A 25,254-nucleotide genomic window follows, 5' to 3' on the forward strand; every position below is an offset into this window, starting at 1 on the left:
ATACAAATTAATATATATATATATATATATATATATATATATATATATATATTAAAGGAAAAAAGAGAGAAAAAAAAAAGAAAAAGGAAAAAGCAAGACAGTCAAAAATTGGATTCCATTTGTCAAATTTGGTGTGGTGGATATTGTGTTTTTCTTTTGTTTTTAGGGATAAATAATTATATTAAATAAATAAAGAAATTAGAGAATATTTAAGAATTTATTTGACATTTAAAAAAAAAAAGGATTGTTATTGGACACAAAATAAAAAATTCGGAATTTATTAGATAATTTTGTTAGCTCAAACCCTCATTAAACATTTTCTTTAAATTTTTTAAGAACTGAATAAACCTATAAAATCCAAAATTCATTATTTAGTTTATAATTTTTATTAATTTAGTTAGTTCGGATGGTTACTAGGTAATGGTCACAACTTTTTTATTGTCATAATTAAAGGGTGAAATATAATTAAAAATATGAATGTTAAAAGATATATTTTACCGAACTCTGTAAAAAAGTAAAAGTAAAAGTAAAAAAGATAAAATTTGAACGGAGCTAACTTATTGATGACTATTTAAAGTGCATGTATGAAGAGACGTAAATAAATGTAGCGGGAAATTTGGTTTAACTTTGCCTTCACCCTTCAATTAATGTAACCAAAATTGCATTTTCCTTCCATTGATTTACTTCCTTTATTGTCATTAATAGTTAACTAAATTACTATTTTTCTTGTAATGAGAAGAAATAAAAATTAGCTAAAGTTTTATCATTTTTTATTCATACCTAATTTTGGAATGTTTAGTTTATGGATAATGAGAAGAAATACTAAATAAACATACCTAATTTGATGTTGAATTATAGATTAAATTGAATTTTAATATATATATATAATCTCTAATAATATAACAACTTAAGTTTATCGCTAATAAATCTTGTCCGTTTTGGCTCATTGCATGTCGCCGTCAACTCCACAATTTTAATAGTTCATTTTCCTCTCAAACCGACTTGAAATCTCACAAATAACTAGTAAGTACAAATTTAAGATATTTTTTCTCTCTATGTGAAAGTGTAAAAAAATCGTAAGATAAAGGTTTTTTTCTCTTTACATGAAAGTGTAAAAAATCGTTAGATATAGGTTTTTATTCTCAACCACTTATGCCCGATTGTTTCTTCGAGGCAGCCTACTCCTGCTCAAAGTGCCTTGAATGATGTACACGAGATATTATCTGCTTTAGCCTGTTGCATATTGTAGTCAGCTTTACGGATTTAAAACGCGTTTACCAGGAAGAAATTTCCACGTTCTTATAATGAATGTTTTGTTTCCCTTTTCAACCAACGTAAGATCTCACAAATAACTACCAAGTATAAATTTAAGATATTACATCAAAGTGTGAAAAATCGTTAGATATAGGATTTTATTCTCAACCACTTATGTCCGATTGTTTATTCGAGGCAGCCTACTCTTGCTCAAGGTGCCTTGAATGCTGTGGATGATGCTTGTAATTTCTATATAGTCGATGAAGTCGAGTTATAAACGTCAATGATGTTATTTTGGCTTATTAACTCTTAAATGCATAACGTGAGAAAACGAGTTGATTATTCAAAAGGAAAGAAAAAGAAATAATAAAAATGATTGGGAAAGAGAAAAAAAATAATATTCAGTTCTTGTCCGGAAAGAACGAAGAATTTGATTTGAGGGCAAATCCTTTTAAAGAAAGGGGGATGATATGAATCCANTTTAGAGCATTATTGCTGCGAGTCATGTTCCTCAAAATTAACAATAAAACAAAAAGCAAATCTCAATCTTAATTTTTCCTTTTCAAATACACAATTCCATTCAAGAATAATCTCCACCTATTGTCCCCCACGTGCGTCCTTTTTTTTTTTTTTTTNTCACAATTTAATATATATTTTAATTTTTATTACAATAATAATAATCTCATTTTGTTAATTCAATATATATATATACGAAAATATACTCTTTATATTTGGTCATAATGAGAAAAAAAATGTTAATTAGAAAAGTACATGGGTGTACTTGCAAAATATAAAATCAAGTTTTATTTAAAGGCTTTTATTATTATTATTATTATTATTATTATTTAATTTTAGTTGTTGAAAAATTCACCTTTGCTTACAAGTTATTTTAAAAATTAGTTTACAATAAAATATGGCAGGCAGGTTTGATATTTAATGAGAATTATTTTAATTTATATATTTTTTTATTTGAATATTTCATTTTTTATTACAAAACTAGATTCAAGGCCTAATTTGGTAAAATTACAGGCTGGAAACCACAATTATGGTATTTAATAAGATTTTTTCCTTTTTTTTTTTTTTTTTTTTATTTACAAAATGAATACACTGAAAAAAAAAGGAAAAAATAAAATTTAAATAGAAGAAGTCTAATTTGTTAGATGTACCATTAATTATAGTAGAGATCTTTTTGAATAACTATTGAGATTGCAAAATTATGGTTGCACGTGGAGGTTCCATTTAGTATTATTTATTAAAATAATAATAATAATAATTTAAATTTTGTGTTGAAAAATATTATTGTGTGTTAAAGTGAATTCCATTAATGAAATAGAAGATGAAAATTGATGATGAAATTAAATGGTAACAGTTGGAAAGCACAGAACTGAATTATTATGGAAGCTTCAAAATCAATGATCCTTCGGCTTCCAACTTTTTTCCCTTTCTTTTCTTTTAATTAATAAAAATACACTTAAATTTTATTTTTTTATCTCATAAATACTCCGCTACTTTTAAAAGTTTTAATAATACTCTTACACTTTTAAAAATACTCTTACAATTAATTTTGGATACAAATTATAAATACATTTCACAAACAATTTTAAAAAATACCATTAAGTTTTCAAAATTTTATACATACCCTTAAATTTTTTCATAAAAAAGTAGATACTCTACGAGGTGTCAATAGATGATTTTAAGTTATATATTGACAATAAAAACTTTTTTTTCTTTAAAGGTGAGCCGTATTAAAGGTATTTGTTATACTTTTTTGAAATTTTAAAGGTATTATTGAATTTTTTTAAAGTTTAAGGGATATTTTTGTTAATTTAGCTTTTTATTTTTTAAAAAAATAAAAATAAATATACATAATAATAATTAGTGATTTAAACAATTGGATTGAGTTTTGAGTCGTTTGACCAAACCACTAATTTTGGAAAATAAAAATATCATTCAAAAGAAAAGACAATAAAATTTGCTCCTTTTTTCTCCATTTTCTCTCTTTCCAATCAATCAGTGTTCGCAACAAACCATACTCACTTTTCCAAAAGCAAATAGTTTAACCATTCAAGCAGGTTGGTGTTTTTTTTTTCCCCCAATTCAAGAAAACTAAAAAAAGAAAAGAAATTTGAAAAGATTTAGTTTCATCTACCTTGCATAATTCAGCTAATTGATGAGTATGATCGAGTTAGCTCGATGAACAAGACTACACTCATTACACATCAAAACATCAACTTTTTTTCGAATGTGTACCTATAATATACTCTAGATATGTGAAAAGTGTCATAATGATGCACAGCTATAATTTTAGTCTAAGAGTTCTACATATTATTCTAACAAAACAGTAATTTCAAGGTAGACTTGATGAGTGCGAAGCCAGAGAATTCAATACGAATCTGAATCTAGTGTACATAATTTTTCACTTTTCCTTTTTCTGATTTGATATTAATCAAAATGAACCGAATCAAAAGCAGAAACTCAAAATTTGGTGGATTAATTTTTAATTCCTACTTTGTTATTCCATAAAAAAAAGGGGGGGAGCTACATTAAGATTGGTACCTAAATTAAAGCAGTTTCAATAAGGTGGAAAGTTTTCTTCATTCACTAGATAACAACAAAAAGTAGATTGGTTACTTTGTTGTGATAGAATGGGAAAGTGGTAAAGGGAACACAACTTTGTCAAAATAGAAATAGTTATGTTGAATTGTAAAAGCCATGAGGTCTCAAGATTCAAACTCATAAAGCAAAGTGATAGAGATGCCGAGCACTATTAAAGTCTTTGGTGATTGGGCGTGGGACCTTCCCTTTATTTAACATGGACGTGTTTATCTATCATTTCAACCCAACCAATGGTCCAATGGGTCGAAACTGGTCCTGCCCCATTATCCACATTCTGGGCCATGTGGGCTTGATTATTGAAGTTTTATCATATAAATCCTATAGGGTATTATTCCTTTGGGTGCATTGGACAATACTATTGGCCTTTCCAGATATGTTTTTCCTCATATATAATGCTAAGGCATAGTAAAATTTCAAGTTAAGAGCTTATAATTTCAAGTTAAGAACCTTACCTAAAGGCTGGTACGTTGTGGAGCTGCCTTCATGCATGGGAGGCTTGAATTTTGGCGGTGCAGATACTTCCTTCATGGCAGCAAGAGCAGCCTTTCTCCTTTGTTTATGCTCTCGCCATTTTCTCAGCTGGTCTTCAACGGCTTCTTTTGCTTTCTCAGCCATCTCAGCCCTGGTGGCAGCCTGTTCTGCACGTGACCTGAACTCCCCAATTCTTATGCTTGCTGCTTCTAGTTCCTTCTTCAACTTTTCCAATTCATCCGTGCACTCCGAACCGATATGATGGGAAATTTTGTCTGCGGAGAGTTCAGAGGCTGAGTCAATATCCTTAATCGATGACTGATATTCCTCTAAAGTAATTGTCATGGTGGTACTTTCATTTCTTCTTTCATTGACTTCAGGATTCAAATCTTCTTCCATGCTTGAAGAGTTACTCTCAACAAGTGGCTTGGCAAGTATGGAGTTCTCAGTTTCTTCATAGGCCCCGAGTGGTTCCTGTTTTAGCTTTATGTTCTCCTTCTTCACTTCGACTGATTCTGCAGCCAAGTCCTGAACAGCAAGACAAAGACCAGATGTTACACTCTTGGCTTTGGCTTCAGCTGCTTCTGCAGCTGCAACTTTTGACCTTCCTTTATGAAGCTCAGATTTCAGCAATGCAATCTCAACCTCCGCATTAGCTTCCCTTTCTCTCATCTCATCCATTTCAAGTTTCGTCTTCTCCAACTGATTCTTAAGTGTTTCGATCTCGTCCTTGAATTTTTCGATTTCTTCATTTGTAAATTTCACTTCGTTTAATTGATTCCGATCCATCTCTATTTCTATTTGCTGGCTCATTTCTTCTAATTGCTTGTGCAACTCAACAACTTGCCTTTTAGCCAGCTCTAGCTCGGCCTCCTTCGCAGATAATGCAGCAGACTTCTCCTTCTCTGCTTCACTAGCAGCAAATTTTGACAAACGAATTGCTTCATTTAGTTCTGAAATGCGTCTTATGAGATCTACAGTAGTCTCCTTTTCCAAGTGGGCCTTATTTTCCAGCAACTCTATTTTTATAATACCCTTGACCTCTGATTCTCTAGAGGCAGCAAGTTCTGTTTCAATCCCAAGAAGCTCCTCTTGTCTGAGCTTCAACTCATTCTCGGCAGCCTGAAGTTTCTCTCGGAAATTTTCGGTCTCCAAGGATTGTTCAGTCATTTCATTCAGTTTTTGTTCAAGTTCACCCAGCAGAAATCTAGCTTCGCTGCATTCATTGACGTATTTATCTCTACCAGTTTCCGCAATTTTCAGCAACTCAGACAGTTCGTCGATGGCTTTCTGTTGTTGTTCCAGCTTGAGAAGAGCCTGCATGTATGCTGCATCCTTTGCTTCAAGTTGAACCTTGTAATTAGCCAAATCCTTTACTAACTCTTGAACCTCTCTTTCCTTCTCATACCCCTACACGATGATAAAAAGTAATAACAATAATACTGATAAAATTAAGATGATAAACGGTCGCTTGTAGTGCTTGGCAAGAGAATGTTTTATGAACCAAACTTGCCTAGAATCAATAGAATCAATAGAATCAATAGAATCAATAGAATCAATAGAATCAATAGAATCAATCTCATTTCTTTATCTATTAAGTATTATAAAACTTGATCAATATAAATAAACTACCAAAGAAATGAGAGTTTAAAAATTGATAAACACAATACAAAGAAACAAGATCATTCAAAAAATCAGTAGGAGCTTAAAAACAGAACAAATAAATAAACCATATCAAAATTCTATAGTTGTACTTCTGTCGCTTGTAAATAAATTCTCAAACCGTCTCATCTTACATTATTGGCTGTGAGCTTGTGTTTGTTCTGATCACCTATGGCACCAAATAGAGAGATACCGGCTTGTACAGAATCAATAGGTTTCGTATCAATCTCGCCCATATTTTCCATTTCCAGAACTCACCTGATCAAAACGAGATTCAATCTCGAGATTTTAGAATCATTCACAGAAGAATAATCAGAGAGAATCAAAACTATGAATGAAAAGTATATCGTTCAAACAACAAAACAGCAGGCAGAAACAACCGAAGATTTCGCGAGAAAACTATAGGTAAACCTCTCGGCCACGGAGATCAAAGAGAACATGCATGTCCTGATTTCCAAACATCCGAATGAATTACAATGATAAATGGAAATGAAATGCAAGTACCAGGAAGATTCAGTAGCCAAAATGTGATAGAAAGCAAGCTGGAAAGATAACACGAGGCAGCGCGGAGAACGATGGTAGATTTGGGGGGATTGTGCATCTTGTTATCGGAGGAAATAGTAATCTCCGTCTCGCATTCGGAGGTCCCAAGGCCAAGGCGATGGAGATCGTCAGAAACGAAGACGATGCAAGCGTTGGGAAGTGATTGTCGGACGAATATACAGATCGCTCGATGCATTTCCTCTATTCCGTATTCTTGACGCTTTGGTAAAGACAAATTGCAGGTTTCAGAACCCAATTTTCGGACAATTTTGTAAACGAATAATTGGCGGCAAAAAGATTATAAGATATTTATAGCTCTGTTTCTTTATCTTGCAATGTTAGCCACACAGAATGGACCTCCCAGCTCCCTCTTAAAATATATACGTGAAAAAGAAAAACAAAATGATTTTCAATGTACTGTTACATTTAGGGAGGGGCACCAAAAGTCAGACACGACAGGGCCCAATTTAGGAGCTCGTCCCAAAATAAGGACACCCTATATAGTCCATTTTTCTCCTTCCACCCACGTCCTCTAATTAGCACCTAATTTAATAAATTAGCACTAATACCCTTATTTATCCAACAAATTAAACTCTAACAAACATTTTTAAGTCAGATAATATGACGTTTATTTAAATGTATTGTTTAACAATACTCCTCATCCTATCATATTATATGGAATATTTTATTTATTATTATTTTTTCACAACTTCCTTTATTCCTCTATTATATATTTGTCCTCTTTCCCTCTCCCAAGTCTACCACTAGCATATATTATCTTTCATGAGTTCTTTTGGTTTTTCCTTATGGATTTTTCATCAACGTTCTAAAACACATCTATTCAAAAGAGATTTTCACGTCATTGTAAAAAATGTTTACATGAAGGGATCTCACAATCCACCCCACTTTGGGGCCCATCGTCCTCGCGGCACACTAACTCGTGTTTGACTCTAATACTATTTGTAGTAGCCCAAGTCTACCGCTAGTAAATATTTGAAATACCCATTTAATAAAAAATTTATTTATATGTTCAAAAAAAAATAATGTTGGTTTTTTTTTTACTTTTCATTTTACTTGAAAATACATATAAACTCTTTTGAAAAATTAAATTTATGAATCCTACTTTTTTTTTATTATATAGTTTTAATTTTTAAAACATTTTAAAATAAAAAGTAATAAAACAAAACAAATATATTGGTATAGTTAGTATTTGTTTATATCTATATTCCACATTTGCTATTTTTTTTATTTTTTTTAAAGAAAAATTCGTATATTTATTCTTCTAGTTTTAAAATCAATTTATTCGGATGAACCACATTGGGATGATTATGACGACGCAGGGGTCCTCACATGCCATGCACGGACTGGATGGACTCAATCATTCCATGGTCCCCACCGTACCTGATCACTTACTTTTCTCATCTAGCCGTCCATCATATTGACTTTCGTATTTTGACGTTGATCAGATGCCACGTCGATTACAGCAGGACCCACTTCTCCTTTCCCTTTCCTTTTCCCATAGTGCACGACACGTGATACGCACGTGGGTGTTTATTTATTTATTTATTATTATTTTTAAATAGTCGACTGACAATTTGACAATTATCTTAGCACGATGTGTTCACACGACCTCGCACGTGAAAGGCAATTCATTTATTTATTTCTACTTAAATCCTAATAATTCCATACATACTTCCTTTAATAATTTTGTTGCATTTTCTTTTGTAAAAAAGTAAAAATAATAAATAAAGTCTTTCAACTTTCCCAATATATTTAGCGTCCTATTTAATTGATTTAGAAATATTTAGTATACCTCTTTTCAATTTTTGTGCTTGATAGATTTTAATTACATTCACATTTTTCAAAATTATGTACTATTACATTCTCACCCTTCAATTTTACATTTAATAAATTTATAATTTTAAAATAATAGTGGAATAATAATTTTTAAAAAATTAATAACTTACTTAATTTCTAACCTTAATTTAATTTATTTAATTTTTTTAAGACCTATAAAATGCAAAATTTAAAATTTTGAAATATATTATAAAATATTTGAATTAATGGTGTAACAATGTTTTTTTAAATGTCAATTTTGTTCGTAAATACAAAAGGGTAAAAAAAGTTTATAAATATATTAAAATCTTGTGCCTATCATAATTATTAGCTCCAAATTTTAAGTACACATAGCACAACACATTATTATCACTATGATATAATCCTTCGGACCCATTACAAATTTTAATTTTAGTTGTATATATATATATTTTTTAATTATCTTTGTCTCGTTTCAATTATTTTATTATAGTTTTATATTTATTGAAAAATGTTATAATTAGTAGTTAAGTCCATTTTGAAACCACAATTTTTTTTTTTATAAAAAAATAATTTGAAGCTTTAGAACATTGAAAAAAGTAATTAACAAAAAAAAAAAAAGAAGTTAATAATGAATGGAAGACGTGGCCGTCTGCTGAATTTCTAAAAAAAAAAAATAAAAAAGTTATTACCTAAAAAGTAAAACATTAAAATCATAATTATAAAGTCCATTTAAAATATATTTATTACAAAAGCCAAAATTCGAAACAGAATATATTGTTTTATTTGGATTGGTATATGGTTAAAATTTAATTTTGTGGTTAAATTTTTTTAATATTCAAGGATATATGAATATAATATTAATTGAGAAAGTATAAATCTCCCCGACAGTAACTATACAAACACAAGAAACAAAATTAAAAAACATGGTAAATTATTTAATCTTCCATTTGAAAACAATAAGAAACTAAAATTAATTTTTTTTATTTTTTTTTAATGTTATAGAGGTGCCACGTGGGAGCCACGTAGGGCGGGGAGATAGGTGGAGTGCCAGCGGTAAAAGCAAAAATTGTCGTAGTGGACGTTGAAGGGGTTAGCTGTGAGGGAAGGAAGGAGGAGAAGTATCCGGGTGTTTTATCCAGTCTAGTCTACGCGCCTCTTTCTCTCTCTCTTATTCTTTTCGCTCTTTCTTTCTGAATTCATATTTCCAAGTCCTTCCCATTTCTCTCGCCATTTTTTATTTTTTATTTTTACCCGGGTTTTTTGTTCTTGCTCCCTTCAATCTCTCTCTCTCTCTCTCTGCCCTACTGTCACTTCTCTCTACTCTTTCAATTCTCATTCCTAATTCTTCAACTTCTCTTCTTCCATTTTTTTTGTTTGTTTTGATTTTCATTATTTCGATTTTTCGTAGACCGACTTCGATTGTTTTTCTTTTTCATTTGGACTTTTTCCCCCACGGTTGGGGTTTAATTGCCGGGAAGTACTCGGGATTTTGTCTTTTTAGCTCGCTAATTTTCTCTCTGGTTTTGAATTGGTGGATTTTGTGCTGAATTTCGAAGGTTTTGGCTGTGATCGGACCTTTTAATTCTAAGATCTGTTCTGCTTCGGTGGTCAATTTTGATCTGGTTAGTGTTTTGTTCAGCTACGGGTTTGGATCAGATCGAGGAAGAAACAGCGCCATCCGATGGCGCTGTTCAGAAGGTTCTTTTACAGGAAGCCGCCGGATCGGCTTCTTGAAATCTCCGAGAGAGTCTATGGTAAGCTTCCTTACAATTTTTTTTTTTCCTCTCAATTTCGTGCTGTTTGTTCCTTTCATGCAGCTTCCCCAAATGCTAAGCTATTGCAGAATGTTAAACTCCCAGCATCATTTGTTTAATGTGCGTAGTTAGGCGATTACTTATTTTTCCAGCTGTATGCGAGCTCAATGCTCGACGTTAAATGATAATTTGGACAGTGCCGCAATAAACCTTTGAAGTTTAGGTTTAGCTGCTTCGTAATGCAATACTTCTGATGCAGACTATCTTGTGTACTTCATTCCTTCTGGATTTTATTTTTGCCCCCTACTTCTATGCTTTTCGACCTGAGTAGTTGTGGAATGTGATGGGAACCAGCCTCCCATCTCCGTTGACATGCTTTCTCTCTTCCTTGCACTCACTGCTCTTTATGCATTTCCTGTGTGATTCTTGTCGAATATGAGTTCAGTTGCCGCAGGACCTACTGATATATCAAACACTTTATTTAGATTAAGAATCTATAATAATTTCTACTTAAGAAGGGAAGATTCTAGACTTCAACTAAATGGTAGTGCTAGAGAAATGTACGGTCATAATGAGAATAGTTTTTTTTTTTTGGGATATGAGTTGAAAGAGAAACTAAATATAAGATATAATAAATGAAAATGACCTAGAGGAGCTGAATGAATGGCAAGCACACAGCTCAATAAGATCATTATGGATATTTTGATAGCAACTTGGAAGATGGTTTTTAGTGGTGGCACATGGTAACTTATCATGCTTATTGTTTGTGCTCAGTGTTTGATTGCTGCTTCTCCACGGAAGTGTTGGAAGAAGAAGAATATAAGGTCTACTTGGATGGCATTGTAGCACAGTTGCAGGGCCACTTTCCCGATGCCTCTTTCATGGTTTTCAACTTCAGAGAAGGTGATAAGCGTAGTCAAATTTCTGATGTACTGACTCAGTATGACATGACAGTTATGGACTATCCTCGGCAATATGAGGGGTGTCCTTTACTGTCATTGGAGATGGTTCACCACTTCCTTCGATCTAGTGAAAGCTGGTTGTCGGTGGAGGGTCAACAGAATGTTCTATTGATGCACTGTGAAAGAGGAGGATGGCCTGTTCTTGCATTCATGCTAGCTGGTCTTCTCTTGTATAGAAAACAATACAGTGGGGAGCAGAAGACCCTTGAAATGGTCTACAAGCAAGCTCCTAAGGAACTTCTCCATCTTTTGTCTCCTTTAAATCCTCAGCCTTCCCATCTGAGATACCTTCAATACATTTCCAGGAGAAATTTAGGTTCCGATTGGCCTCCATCAGATACACCTCTAGTTTTGGATTGTTTAATACTTAGAGTTCTACCTCTTTTTGACGGGGGAAAGGGATGTAGGCCTGTTGTGCGTGTTTATGGTCAAGACCCCTCAACACCAGCAAATAGAACTTCAAGGCTTTTATTTTCAACATCAATCAAAAGAAAACATATCCGCAACTACCTACAGGTAATGACTCAGCAACACAAACCTGAAAGCTGAAATTAACCAACATTTAAGTTTTCTTATTAATTGTTGCCACAGGCAGAGTGTATGCTGGTGAAAATTGATATTCATTGCCATGTCCAAGGAGACGTAGTTCTTGAATGCATCCATTTGGATGAAGATCTAGTGCACGAGGAGATGATGTTTAGAGTTATGTTTCACACAGCATTCGTAAGATCAAACATTATGATGCTGAACCGTGACGAAGTTGATGTTTTATGGGATGCAAAGGACCAGTTTCCTAAGGACTTCAGAGTTGAGGTAAGTTTTTGGTCTTCTTTTGTGAATGCACTTTGTGGAGTTATAAAAGTTAATGCATGATTGCATTTATGTCAGGCACTCTTTTTGGATGCTGATGCTGTTGTCCCCAGTCTCACCACAGCCTTAGACGATGAAGATGGTAATGAAACTGGAGCTGCTTCTCCTGAAGAATTTTTTGAGGTTGAAGAGATCTTCAGTAATGCAATGGATGGGCAGGAAGCAAAGGGGTCCAATGATCCTCAAGTGGTCAAGCATATCAACCATAACGAAGATTTGAAGGAGGACTTGGATCCTCCTGCATTCCAAGATTGTGCATCTGACGATGGAAATCATCTTAGGCATGATAAGAAATCAGATTTTGATGCAGTGAAGGACATTACTGTGGATGATGTGAGGTACAAACGGGATGAAAATATATATCCTGATCTTAATGTAGTTAAGGACATTGGTGTAGATGATGGGGATATGAATTCAAATTCCTTCATGGTTGCTGCTAATGTCCTGACCCATGTGGAAGCCCAGGGTTTGGTGGATGATGCATACGAGAAATTTGAAGATATAGAAGAAAAGGATGATGGTAGATATACAACTGAGAAATTTGAAAACAAGACTCTGCAGAAAAAGTTGAGTGCTGATGGTTCAGAATCTGAAAAATTGCAAAAACCGATTTCCAAGAAACAGCCTATTTCAAGTGCAGAACCGACCACTGATATGGGTTTAACTGAACAGAGAGTCGAACAACAAGAGGCTCAAGGGTTTTCTGCAAAACAAGCAAGGCCAAATATAGTTTCTAGGTGGATCCCACCTAACAAAGGCTCCTATATGAATTCTGTGCATGTTTCCTATCCGCCTTCAAGATATAACAGTGCCCCTGCTGCCACTCTCAGTTCCCTAGTTGCTACAGATGTGAATAATGACGTGGATTCTGTAAGGCCTTCATACTCTGCACTTGGGGAACTCGTGCTTGGCCCATCGTCTCCAGTTGAGTCGATAGAGGAGACATATTCTTCCTCTGAAACTTTAAAACCATCACACTGCGATCCACAACTTGAAGTACCTCCTCCCCCACTGCCCACAAAGCCTCCATCTCCATATTTTCCATCACCCCCCCGAGCAAATGCAATACCTCCTCCACCACCTCCACCACCTACTTCATTTCATCATATTGAGTCAACGTACTCTCCTCCACCACTTTCTGTGTCTTCAGCACCACCACCCCTAGTTAGCTCATCAAACACAGTGACTACCCCTTCCCCTTCCCCTCCCCCTCCTCCTCCCCCTCCCCCTCCATTCAGCAGGCAGAGTAGTGTTTTTCCCCATTCTTCTACACAACCATCATGGGAGCAAATATATTCTTCCGTTTCTATTGCAATGGTGGCTGGTTCTATACCGCCTCCACCTCCACCACCCCCACCCCCACCACCACCTTTCTCCTCTCTCTCTCTGGTTAGGCCATATACATCAAAGAATATTGTAAGTACTCCTCCAGCACCTGTTTTATCCCCTCCCCCACCTTCTGTGATGAATGAAACACTTGCTTCACCACCTCCACCATCCTCACCTGCTTCAGTATATGGTGATAAAGCGTCACCGACTCTAGCATCTACAGCACCCTCCCCTATTACTTCAGTTCATGGTGCTTCTCCACCCCCACCCCCACCCTCATCCTCACATATTAGTTCAGTTCATGGTGCTTCCTCGCCCCCGCCTTTAGCACCTCAAACAACCCCACCTATTACTATAGTGCATCGTCTGCCCCCGCCCCCACNCCCACCCCCATTAATGTATGAGGCATTTCCTTCAGCATCTCTAATGAAAAGCACACCACCTCCACCACCTCCACCCCCACCCATGCATGGTGCATCTCCAACACTATCTTTATTAGGACCACCACCTCCTTCGATGCATGGGGCTTTTCCACCATTGCCTCCTCCACCACCTCCGCCTCCACCAATCCATGGGACTCCGTCACCATCACCACCCCCACCACCACCGCCTCCACCAATGCACGGGGCTCCTCCCCCACCACCACCTCCTCCATCAATGCATGGGGCTCCTCCACCACCACCACCTCCTCCACCAATGCACGGGGCTCCTCCACCACCACCACCTCCTCCACCAATGCACGGGGCTCCTCCACCACCACCACCTCCTCCACCAATGCACGGGGCTCCTCCACCACCACCACCTCCTCCACCAATGCACGGGGCTCCTCCACCACCACCACCTCCTCCACCAATGCACGGGGCTCCTCCACCACCACCACCTCCTCCACCAATGCACGGGGCTCCTCCACCACCACCACCTCCTCCACCAATGCACGGGGCTCCTCCACCACCACCACCTCCTCCACCAATGCACGGGGCTCCTCCACCACCACCACCTCCTCCACCAATGCACGGGGCTCCTCCACCACCACCACCTCCTCCACCAATGCACGGGGCTCCTCCACCACCACCACCTCCTCCACCAATGCACGGGGCTCCTCCACCACCACCACCTCCTCCACCAATGCACGGGGCTCCTCCACCACCACCACCTCCTCCACCAATGCACGGGGCTCCTCCACCACCACCACCTCCTCCACCAATGCACGGGGCTCCTCCACCACCACCACCACCACCACCTCCACCAATGCATGGGACTCCTCCACCCCCGCCACCACCTCCTCCTATGTATGGGGCTCCTCCCCCACCACCACCTCCTCCAATGCATGGGGCCCCTCCCCCGCCGCCGCCACCACCCGGTGGAGGGAGAGCGCCTCCCCCGCCGCCGCCACCACCCGGTGGAGGGAGAGCCCCTCCCCCGCCGCCGCCACCACCCGGTGGAGGGAGAGCCCCTCCCCCGCCGCCGCCACCACCCGGTGGAGGGAGAGCCCCTCCCCCGCCTCCACCACCACCCGGTGGAGGGAGAGCCCCTCCCCCGCCTCCACCACCACCCGGTGGTGGGAGAGCCCCACCCCCGCCTCCACCACCACCCGGTGGTGGGAGAGCCCCACCCCCGCCTCCACCACCCGGTGGTGGGAGAGCCCCTCCACCGCCTCCCCCACCCGGTGGTGGGAGAGCCCCACCACCACCTCCCCCACCGGGTGGTGGTGGAGCCCCAGCACCCCCTCCCCCTCCGGGAGGTCGTGGAGCCCCACCCCCTCCTAGACCTCCTGGTGGTGGTGGACCTCCTCCACCTCCACCACTAGGTGCAAGAGGAGCAAACGCTCCACCTGACCCTAGAGGTTTGTCCTCTGGAAGAGGGCGTGGGCTATCACGCTCAACAGCTACAGCACCTCGAAGGTCCTCCTTAAAGCCCCTACATTGGAGCAAAGTAACGAGAGTTCTGCAAGGGAGCCTGTGGGAAGAACTGCAGAGATATGGAGAACCTCAAATGTATTCTGAATTTTCTTTTAATTTATCTTGCTTATTTGAATTTGAAAATCACTCTCTGCCTTACTATCAGTGCTTTAATAATATTTATGCTATTTGCGTCTTATTGGTGCTTCCTTTTTCTCCCGCCTCTTCAGTGCACCAGAGTTTGATGTGTCTGAGTTGGAGAGCCTCTTTTCTGCAAATGTTCCCAAACCTGCTGATGGAGGTAAATCTGGAGGGCGAAGGAAGTCTGTTGGATCCAAAAGTGACAAAGTTCACCTGGTAATTTTATCGATAGAGTCCTTTGTAGGAAGTCTCATTTTTATGATGGAAAGCACTTCAAGGATTAATATGTATATAATCTTCGTCTGTTGATTATTATTATAAATTATTTGAAACTCGATACAATTAACATTCAGAGTGAGAGTTTTTAATTTGTATTTGTGCGACTTGAAGAGCTGAACCCTGTGAAACAATAGAGAAATTAGTTCAAACCAATTTGTAACAGTAGGTCAAAATCTAGTATGACAAAGTATTGGAAAATTCAGTGAGTTTAGAAAACCAACACTTTGAGGAGTGACCTTAGTGAAATAAAGTGACCTGTGAAGTTTTCCATTCTCATATTTAAAACAATTATAACATCAATTTGAAGGTGCCTTCTGAGATTCTGCATTCCTTAACGAATTACATTTTATTATCTTCTAATATATTCTTTAAATGATGTTAAAAATTGTAATTTAGCTTGGGATAGAGGCTTTTTTTGATTGACATACTTTTCCGAAAGAGCAATGTGTTCATTTAGATGAGCATGTACAACGAGAAAAGAATAAGCATTAATTTTTTTTGGTGTATGCTACAGTGATTCAGTGAGTATGTTAGTTGGTATTATAGTAATTATCATGGTTTTATGAGTCTTTAGTCAATGTGATTTACACATATTCTCTCTCAAAACTCTCTGCATTAAGATAGGTTGCACGGTATCAGAGTCTAGGGCTGTTTAGGGTTTCTTGGGTTGTTTGGTTTTTTTTTTTCCTTCAAATGAGACTAAGATTTGCAATTTGATTTACCACTTTGGAACAATGGTGGCCCGCCCACCTCAAGAAGATGTTCCCCACACGGGCAATTGTGCCATTTTTGCAAGTCCTTGTATTCTTCGAAATAAAGCACGAGCATGGTTTGAATGAGAACTTTGGATTGATGAAAAGCACATAAGACCATTCTTTTATAAAGAGTTTAGAGTTATTCTGTTGGTTGTATAGGCATCTTATTACTATTGTTATTACTACTTTATAAAGAATTTAGAGTTACTTAGGGCTCCTATGTATATCATTGTGATAATTTCAACGAGAGAAGTTTGGATGTTGAATTATTTTCGCAACTATTTTTTGGCATAGAGGTGGTAGGATTGGTAAGCTTGGGTGTGTGCCATTGTAGGGATGCTTTGGGATGGAAGGAACCGTAGAATTCTTAATAGAATTTGTAAAGGGCTTGAGAGGCTATGAATGAGACTTGGTACTTTATTAGGTTAAGTGTGTCCATCTGGGCGGTCTGTGACAAATTTTTTTTTTGTAATTATCCATCAGGTCTTATTTGGCTGATTCGAAGCCATTTTTATAGTTTGCCTTCTTTTTGTGGGGTTTCCTTCTTTTTTTTTATGCCCTTGTATTCTTTCATTGAAAAATGAATGTTCGGTAGTTCGTTCGGTTTTTTAGGAAAGGGATTCTTTAATTTCAAAGGAAATATGCACTTCCTTGTTTGAGACAAGGAAGTTTGTAACGCTCTAATTAGCCTAATGCATGGACAACTTATTTAAGGATATTGAGGATTCTGGAAAGCCTGAACTATCTAGTCAAGATGTTGCGTATTCAATTAACATTATAGGTCAATACAATACATCACAATTTCCAGCTTGAAAGCTAGACCTTGTTTGTTGTTCAACTTTTTATAGGATTTTTGCTTAGGGTAATTTAGTTTAGTAGAGAAGTAAGAAGTAAAATGTACAATCATATGTGGGTGAAAAATCAAAATCAAGAGCTATGACATAATTTGTGTGTGAAGGTGTGTGGATACATTAACTTTAGACTGAGTTAGGTTTCAATATCACAATTCAGTCAAACTGCAAAGTGATAACCGAGCTCCTTTTATGATTAACTCCAATATGATATTTCATGAGTGAACCATGATTCATTATGTTAAACCACCAGATATGTAAAATCTGAACAACAGGTTGGGACATTGTTACTAAGGCTATAATTAAAGCATGTTTTAGGCTTGATTAACATATATACTCCACCATATGGGTTGTTGCCTATTTCTTGTAGAAATGAATACTGAAATTTTTTATTATGTACATGATTTTGTTTCTTTAAAACATGTTGAGTAAATGATAATTTTGAATATATTTATATTTTTTGTAGATTGACCTCAGAAGAGCTAATAACACTGAAATTATGCTCACCAAAGTAAAGATGCCTCTTCCTGATATGATGGTAAGTCAGACTTATTTCTTATTTTCAGTACATCTACGCGTCTACCGAAACCATGTATGTTTGAAACTGTCTGCTGCAAAGACATTGAATATTATACATGCTCAATACCATAATTTTGTTCTATATTCATGATGATTAAAGCCCCTGCAACAATTGAAGACTGGAGTGATTATAGTTTAAGGGAAAAAAATTGACTGACCCGCAACAGCTATTCCTATGTTTTACCATCACTATCTATCGTCGCCCTTTACCTTCCAAGGCTAGAAAAACGATCAGCAAGTCTATTGCAAGCTATAAAAGGTACTTGTGAACTTCAAGTTCAGACACACTAGGATGATCCATGTTCCTTGTCTGGAAACCACCAATCCTCATTAACTTGGAACTATAACACGATGAGAATGTATTGCAGTTCTAGTATGAATTTTAACAAAATGAAAAATTTTTGCATCTGAAAAACTGTAAGATTATTAGGTTTTTCTACTTCCAGATTACCAGGTTGAGCACATGGCGTAGTCTTAAGTTTAAATCTTGCTCTTGTTAACAGATGTCTGTTGAGAAGGATAACGCTATATTGGAGACACTGAGTTGATAAATACACTTTCTTTTCTCGTTTTACAGAAACTTGTTTTTAGCGTTAGTCATGTATTTTATTTATAATAGTGAACGTAATTGATGAAAATTCTTGCTTTTAATGTATGATATCTCAGGCTGCAGTGCTAGCTATGGACGAGTCAGTATTAGACGTTGATCAGGTGGAAAATCTCATAAAATTTTGTCCTACGAAGGAGGAGATGGAACTTCTTAAGGTGAATTTTTGAATACTTAGAATTAACGGCTGGTGGAAGAAATAAACTTGACTATGAGCACTTTTTCATAGTTTCTCAGAACACTAATAATTCTGTAGTCTCTTGTTTTGTATTTTTTATTTTTCTTCGTCCTTTTATTATTTTTGTTGACATGTTTATTGTTTATTATCTATCTAGGGATACACTGGTGATAAGGATAACCTTGGAAAGTGTGAACAGGTATTCTGTTTACTTTGTTGCACATAATAAATTACTTGATAAAGCCATGAAACCTGTTACACTAAGCGTTTCCGTGAATGAGTGATGCTTTAGAAAATTAGCTTGCTGTTGCATTTTCCTGATATTGATTTCTAATATTGTTCATTATGATTGACCACTGCCTGTCAAATAATTCATGTCATGTAGTAGGGTAAAAAATGACGTCTCTCATCTGGGGCTAGGGATGTTATCTGGATGGGGTTGTTATAGCTTCCTCCTCCCCATCCTTGCAAAATTTCCATTAAATTTTGTAGAGTTCGGGGGGTGGAGATTTCCATCTGGGAGTTCTTTCAGTATTGGGTTCCCCGTGGGGAATTATTTTTAAATTAAATGAACCAAGGAAAATTCCCATTAAAGAGATATTTCTTAAACCACCTAATAGAATCAAAATAATATTCCATGTTAAATCTCTAATTATCCGTACACACAGAATCAAAATAATATTCCATGTTCAACTATATTATATGTATAAGAAGAGGCAAATGGGCAGGAACGGGAAACATTTAGCTCATGGGGAATATTTTCCTCCACTCATTCCCGGGGGGGATTGGGGGAAGCACCCCTATGTGGGTCTCTTTCTCTCTTATTGTTTTTTTACGAGTTTGGTGAACTTCCCCTGTTTGATGTTGATAACCATTTTATTTCTAGTTTTCTGTTTTTGAAATTTATGCATGTTTTCTCTCCATGGTTGTACTAAGGTTTTCATCTTTTGTTTTTAGAAACTCTGGAATTCCTAGTCAAATTCTAAAAACAAAAACAAGTTTTTGAAAATTACTTTTTTTTTTTTTTTTTTGGTTTTCAAAACTTGCTTGGCTTTTGAAAACATTGGTAGTAAGTGGATAATAACCAAACAAAGAAACTTATAGGTGAAAGCAGGGTTTATAAGCTTAATTTTTAAAGCAAAAAACCGAAGACCTTTGATTATCAAATGGGGCCTTAAATTGCTGGTATTCACTTCTGCTTTAAGATTATTTGTTAATTGGATCCATTTGAATAGCTCACTTGCCTAACTTATTGCTTTGATTATCATAGGTAAAAAGTCATTTATTTATTTTGTCGTCTTTTGTATCAGTATTTTTTGGAGCTGATGAAAGTGCCTCGAGTAGAGTCAAAGTTGAGAGTGTTTTCCTTTAAGATTCAGTTCGGCTCTCAGGTTTGGTGGTATCTTCAATTCAAACTAATTTTGTTGTTTTAATATTTCTAGATTATTGAATTACATCTTTTAACTGGCATTTTTGTTTCCCTTCTCCAGATATCAGAATTTAAGAAGAGTTTAAATACTGTCAACTCTGCATGTGTCGAGGTTGTTACTGCTGAGAATAAAATTTTGCTGTAGTTTTGGTCTGTCACTTCAACCTTTCATGCTTCCACCCTTCTAAAATTAACTGTTACTGCTTTTTAGGTTAGGAATTCTGCCAAACTGAAGGAGATTATGAAGAAAATTCTTTATCTGGGGAATACACTGAATCAAGGAACAGCAAGGGGTAAGGCCTTAGTTACTTATTCGTATATGGGAAGTTCATCTCCATTCTCATCTATTTTGATACCTAGCTTGGAAGGAAATATGACTATAACTTGCATATAAATAGAAATATTTATTGAGTAATTCTTTCTGTGGTGTGGAATTAAATTTTTTTTTTGCAAGGATAAACTTGAGTTTGTTTTACAGTCTCGTGGGACAATGACTAAATGTACTAAAATAATGTTGTCGCTTATGTTACCATATGGTGTCATGCTATGATTTGTGCATTTATTTACTGATGAGTGGCCTAGTTGCTGATCCATACTATTTCTAAGCAACATGAAAACAGTCGAACTATTAAAAAAGACACTATTTTTACCTGCATCTTGCTGCTGCTCGATGGTATATGCAACTATGCTTCTTCTTCTTCTTTCTTTATTTTATTTTATTTACAATTTTATAGTTTATAATTTTAAAATTAAACTCATGACATGTTCAATGAATGGCTAATAAAGCTCAGACCTCATCCCAGTCTGGTTGAATGCTCACATGGTCCCATCTTATCATTTATCTGCCTAGAACTTATTGGCAATTTTGAAGAGGTTTATATATTGGATGTCTTAGACTTTGTCCATTCATTTGCTTGGTTTGTGTAATTGAAAAAACTATAAATTATGAACTTACAGGTTCTGCAGTTGGCTTCAAGTTGGACAGTCTTTTAAAGCTTGCTGATACACGTGCTTCTAATAATAAGATGACACTCATGCATTATCTTTGCAAGGTTTTTTAATCTGATCATCCCTTTGCTTTTCTCTTTCTATTGGGTTATTTATGTTTATTTCCTTCATGGTTGATTAGAGAAGTCACACGTGCATTATGCCTTCACATGTTACATGATATGTAGTTGTAGATATATTAGTGCATATCCAGCCTGTTCCTGTTCATAGTGAGAAATGTCTGTATAAGCACTGAAGCTGGTCTAATTAAGAAGCTGTATTTTTTTTTTCTTGGTCACTTTCATCAGTAGGAAAATAATTATAAAATAATTGCAGCGGAAAAGGAGAGGGAGAACCACAAAAAGTGAGAACTGTTAAAACCCTCATGGAGGATGTGGGCCAAAAGGGACAATAGACCGGTAGCCCCCACCCTTCCAAAAAAGATGTCTTCAGCAAAAAAAGCCATTTACTAAAAATTCCTCGAAGAGATATTTTCAAATGTGCCTTCCCAAATATTGATATGAGATGAAAATCTTCATAGGAACTTGCATTTGAGTTGATATATTAGAGCTTGGATATGTTCAATAAACCTCACTAAAACGGGATGGGTGGTTGTCTTGATAGACTTTTTTTGATGCAACACATTGTGTTAAAGAATGTGATACCTAAAAGCATGAAACTATCAGAATACCTGAAGAAGTTTTAGTATACTGCACTAGTGGGCCTTTGGTCATGCATGTTGTTCTGATGTAAGGAGATGATTTGAGTTATCAGATTTCGCGGTTTGAGTACTATGTTCATAGATCTTTTAATTAGTTTGCATCTCTGGAAGGAGATGAACCCTTCTATACTGAAGGTTGGTTTGCAATCTCAAATTTTTTAGGTCCTCGCTTCAAAGACACCAGCTCTTCTTAATTTTCATTTGGACCTGGGTAGCCTAGAGGCAGCAACCAAGGTACGATTCTTTGGTTTTTTCTTCAATGTTTGTTAGTTGGTTTATACTTTTGACATCTATACATATATATTTATAAGAAATATAAATTTTCATCAAGATAACGAAATACACAAAACATTCCAATAAATTTTTTATATGCACTCCAATTTCTGTGCTAGGAGAGTATAAACCTTTGAGAAACTCCAGAAAGAAACATTGCAAGTAATGGCCTCCCAATCTTCCCCCTGTTCCTTTGTCATTGAAGAGTTTCTTTGCCGATGTTCCTGAAGAATTTTATTCTCTTTGTTGCTCCTGAGGAATTTTCCTTTCCCTTCCATCCAAGCATGCAAAAATTGTTTAAATGGACCTTGGTTTTTGTTAACTTCATATTTTCTCTCTATGTAGATACAATTGAAGTCTTTAGCAGAAGAAATGCAAGCTATAATTAAGGGGTTAGAAAAGGTCAGGCAGGAGCTTGTTGCTTCTGAAAGTGATGGTCCAGTCTCTGAAATTTTTCGCAAGGTACATTGCTTTTTCATATGTTCTTCCCAAGAACTTTTTGGCACTTTTATTCTTCCATCAATTTTGCACTTTTTTGCCTTTTCATATATATCTGTTTCTTATAAAGAGGAACAAATAAATAACTTGATTCAATTTTCTTTGCATGGCAGTCGTTTACCTATGGAAAAATTTCCTGTAACATGCATATAGTCCTACATTCAATTACTTTGGAAGGATAATTCCAGTAAAACTGTGTTCTCAATTGTCACTTGAAAGAATTAATCATACATCAAAACGGCACTTTAATAATTTGTTTAATCATATGTTGATTGTGATATTGAACTTGACAATCATGTTTTTGAACTTTCTAGGTATTAGTAGATGTTATTAAATTTTGAAATAATCAGGATAAAAAAGCCAATTATTTGCAATCTCCACTGAATTTGAAGTATACTAGATCAGAAAAGAGAATTGGATTCACACAACTGATCAACATCTCACTTTTCACCCACAAATCTTCCAATTCAGAAAGATCCTCAAGCAAACATTTTGATGCAAACCGGGACCATACTTCAGCAATCTTTGACGTAATTTAAATAAGCAAAATAAATATCATGTGAAAAACTTGAGATCTTCACCAAGAAAAATCTTATTATGTAATCATGCATTTCTTTTCTTAATATTTGGTTTTGCTCAACAGCCCAAAACAAAAACGATAGTATCATTATTTTGAAGACTTGGTGAAATTTGATTTGGTACCCTGACAACCCTTTTCTGTACTTTATTGTCCTAAAATTAGACGCTGAAAGAATTTATTGCTATCGCTGAGACAGAGGTGGCATCAGTGACAAATCTATACTCTACTGTGGTAATTTTCTAGATCGCACTACTATTTTGAAATGATTAAATGATGTCAGGGAAAGAGAGCGATCTTATTTTTCATTCTGTTCTTTGGTGGACAGGGTAGAAACGCAGATGCACTTGCACTATATTTTGGTGAGGATCCAGCTCGTTGTCCATTTGAGCAGGGTACGCTATGATCCTTTTGGTTGTGCTATTATCTTCTTTCTACATGTTTACTTGTTTCGCATACTTGAATCAAAGTTAAGCCTCAGTTCTTCCAAATTTTTGTTCTCATTATTAGTTCCCCACCTAATAATTATTATCATGCGTGCTTATGGTCAATTTTTCTGGCTTGAAAAGCTGGGTCACTTTGTGTTGACTCTTTGGCTAGGAAATATTGCATAATGGGGTTTCTTTGTTTTGTTATGCAATGTTTTTTAATTTTCCCATTCCCTCCTTGTCTAGTTTTCATGAATATGGTTGGAAGAAGAGATGTAGAATCATGAACCTGAACTTGTCCGACAATGTTATTCTCGTTATATGCATGTTCTTGTTATGAACCTCAAAACTGTTTGAATCGTACAATTATGTATTGTTTAGGGAATATTGTTGTTGTTTCTTTCTATTCTTGCTGTTTGTGATATATACATGGTTAATTTTACACCAATTGGGCTGCAGTTACAGTGACATTATTGAACTTCATGAGATTATTTCGGAAAGCCCACGAAGAAAACTGCAAACAGGCCGAACTGGAAAGGAAAAAGGCGGAGAAAGAAGCTGAAATGGAGAAAGCCAAAGGAATTAGCCTTACGAAGAAGAGTGTGAAATAGGTGATATACTTGAGTTCTCCTTAGCTCGGGAGATTGAGCTTTTGTCCTGCAATTGCAACTCGGTTGTCACCTTGGGGCCGAGGGGAAGCATGCTTTGTGACCAGCTTCAGAGAAAATCCAATTTGAGATACGTTCTGCAGTGCTAAAACCTCGATGAACATGGATAAACACATGGGCTGTTTATTTATGCCTGCAGAACTTCTGAGTTGGCCAAGTTGTTTATTTGTACATAGTTGACGTGCTGCTACCTGGACCAACAGAATCGTGTCCCAACTCAACCGGTCTTTCACACTTGAATAGACATATCAACCATGGAGATAACATTGGGTGCTGACCATCTTCGCCAATCAAAGGTATTCCATGTGCTGGTAGCTTCAATTCTGATTATGGGTTTGGCTCCTCCCGGCAGATTTTTTCAGAATAGTGTTTTCAATCCTAGATCAGTGTTTGGATTAAAGTAGGTGATCTGGTTTCGGCTTTGACAATGAATGCATGTGGCACAAAAGTTTTGGGCAGAGAATTTGCATCCTTGAAATCCAGCCGTAGCACGAAGCCATGTACAGAGCGAGCCTCTCTAACCATTCCATACATTAGAATGTAAATTTTTTTGTTGTTTGATGATGTATCATGAAAATAGTCGCTCCCTCTTATTTGTAGATTTTTTTTGACTCAAACCCGTCCTAGAGATGTTGTATAGCGCAGATTCAGAGAGTAATTAGAAGACGGGTTCTCCCACCACTGTAATTGTAATATAAATCGAAAATATAGGCCACGTTTGAAATCCTCTCGTTTCTCTCACCTTTATTCCTCCACATAAAAAGTTCACTCATTCATCTATTTTTTGTCCTGATTTTCCTCCAGGCGTTACCATAATGGGACATTCCTTGTTTGTCTTCGGTGGGAAATTTCAGACAAGGATTATCCACCACACAGCTCATCATTGAGAATCGGTTCAAGTGCCTGAAATTTTTTTGTGGATGTTGCATCACTTGGTTCAAGGTACTTGAGGAAATTCTCTTAGGTACTTGGTGCCCGTTAATAACGCTATTGAAATGGGCTTTGTAATTGGAAGATCAACTCCTCGTGGCATTAGAGATGTTTTAAAGGAGCACTAGATGTTATACGAAAACACTATTTTTTGGAGTTTCGAAGGGATCCAGAGA

General features: G+C 36.5%; 2 protein-coding genes across 4 annotated transcripts; one reads left to right on the forward strand and one right to left on the reverse strand.

The window, feature by feature from the left end:
- Window positions 1–4,161: 4,161 nt before the first annotated feature.
- On the reverse strand, window positions 4,162–6,808 carry LOC111779728 (putative WEB family protein At4g17210). Its single transcript, XM_023659849.1, has 3 exons — window positions 6,508–6,808; window positions 6,138–6,261; window positions 4,162–5,751 (listed from the first exon to the last, which is right to left on the reverse strand). The coding sequence occupies exons 2-3, from the start codon at window positions 6,246–6,248 to the stop codon at window positions 4,297–4,299; spliced, it is 1,566 nt and encodes a 521-aa protein (XP_023515617.1). The 5' UTR covers window positions 6,249–6,261; window positions 6,508–6,808; the 3' UTR covers window positions 4,162–4,296.
- A 2,676-nt stretch (window positions 6,809–9,484) lies between these two features.
- Window positions 9,485–24,889, forward strand: LOC111780176 (formin-like protein 20). 3 transcript variants are annotated; one of them, XM_023660501.1, is made up of 17 exons: window positions 9,485–10,118; window positions 10,893–11,596; window positions 11,672–11,893; window positions 11,969–15,273; window positions 15,408–15,534; window positions 17,670–17,741; window positions 18,449–18,547; window positions 18,725–18,766; window positions 19,878–19,958; window positions 20,058–20,108; window positions 20,208–20,289; window positions 20,954–21,048; window positions 21,867–21,938; window positions 22,323–22,439; window positions 23,218–23,286; window positions 23,381–23,447; window positions 23,940–24,889. In XM_023660501.1, the coding sequence occupies exons 1-17, from the start codon at window positions 10,046–10,048 to the stop codon at window positions 24,089–24,091; spliced, it is 5,430 nt and encodes a 1,809-aa protein (XP_023516269.1). In that variant the 5' UTR covers window positions 9,485–10,045; the 3' UTR covers window positions 24,092–24,889. The 3 variants fall into 3 exon arrangements, 2 of the variants coding, with proteins under 2 accessions (XP_023516269.1, XP_023516270.1); XM_023660502.1 differs by having other exon boundaries at window positions 10,046–10,118; window positions 23,386–23,447; window positions 23,940–24,068; XR_002812811.1 differs by lacking the exons at window positions 20,954–21,048; window positions 21,867–21,938; window positions 22,323–22,439; ... (1 more) ...; window positions 23,381–23,447; window positions 23,940–24,889 and having other exon boundaries at window positions 10,046–10,118; window positions 19,878–19,966; window positions 20,208–20,250.
- Window positions 24,890–25,254: the final 365 nt, after the last annotated feature.

Source organism: Cucurbita pepo, chromosome LG18 (assembly GCF_002806865.2).
Source record: "Cucurbita pepo subsp. pepo cultivar mu-cu-16 chromosome LG18, ASM280686v2, whole genome shotgun sequence".
Taxonomy (NCBI): Eukaryota; Viridiplantae; Streptophyta; class Magnoliopsida; order Cucurbitales; family Cucurbitaceae; genus Cucurbita; species Cucurbita pepo.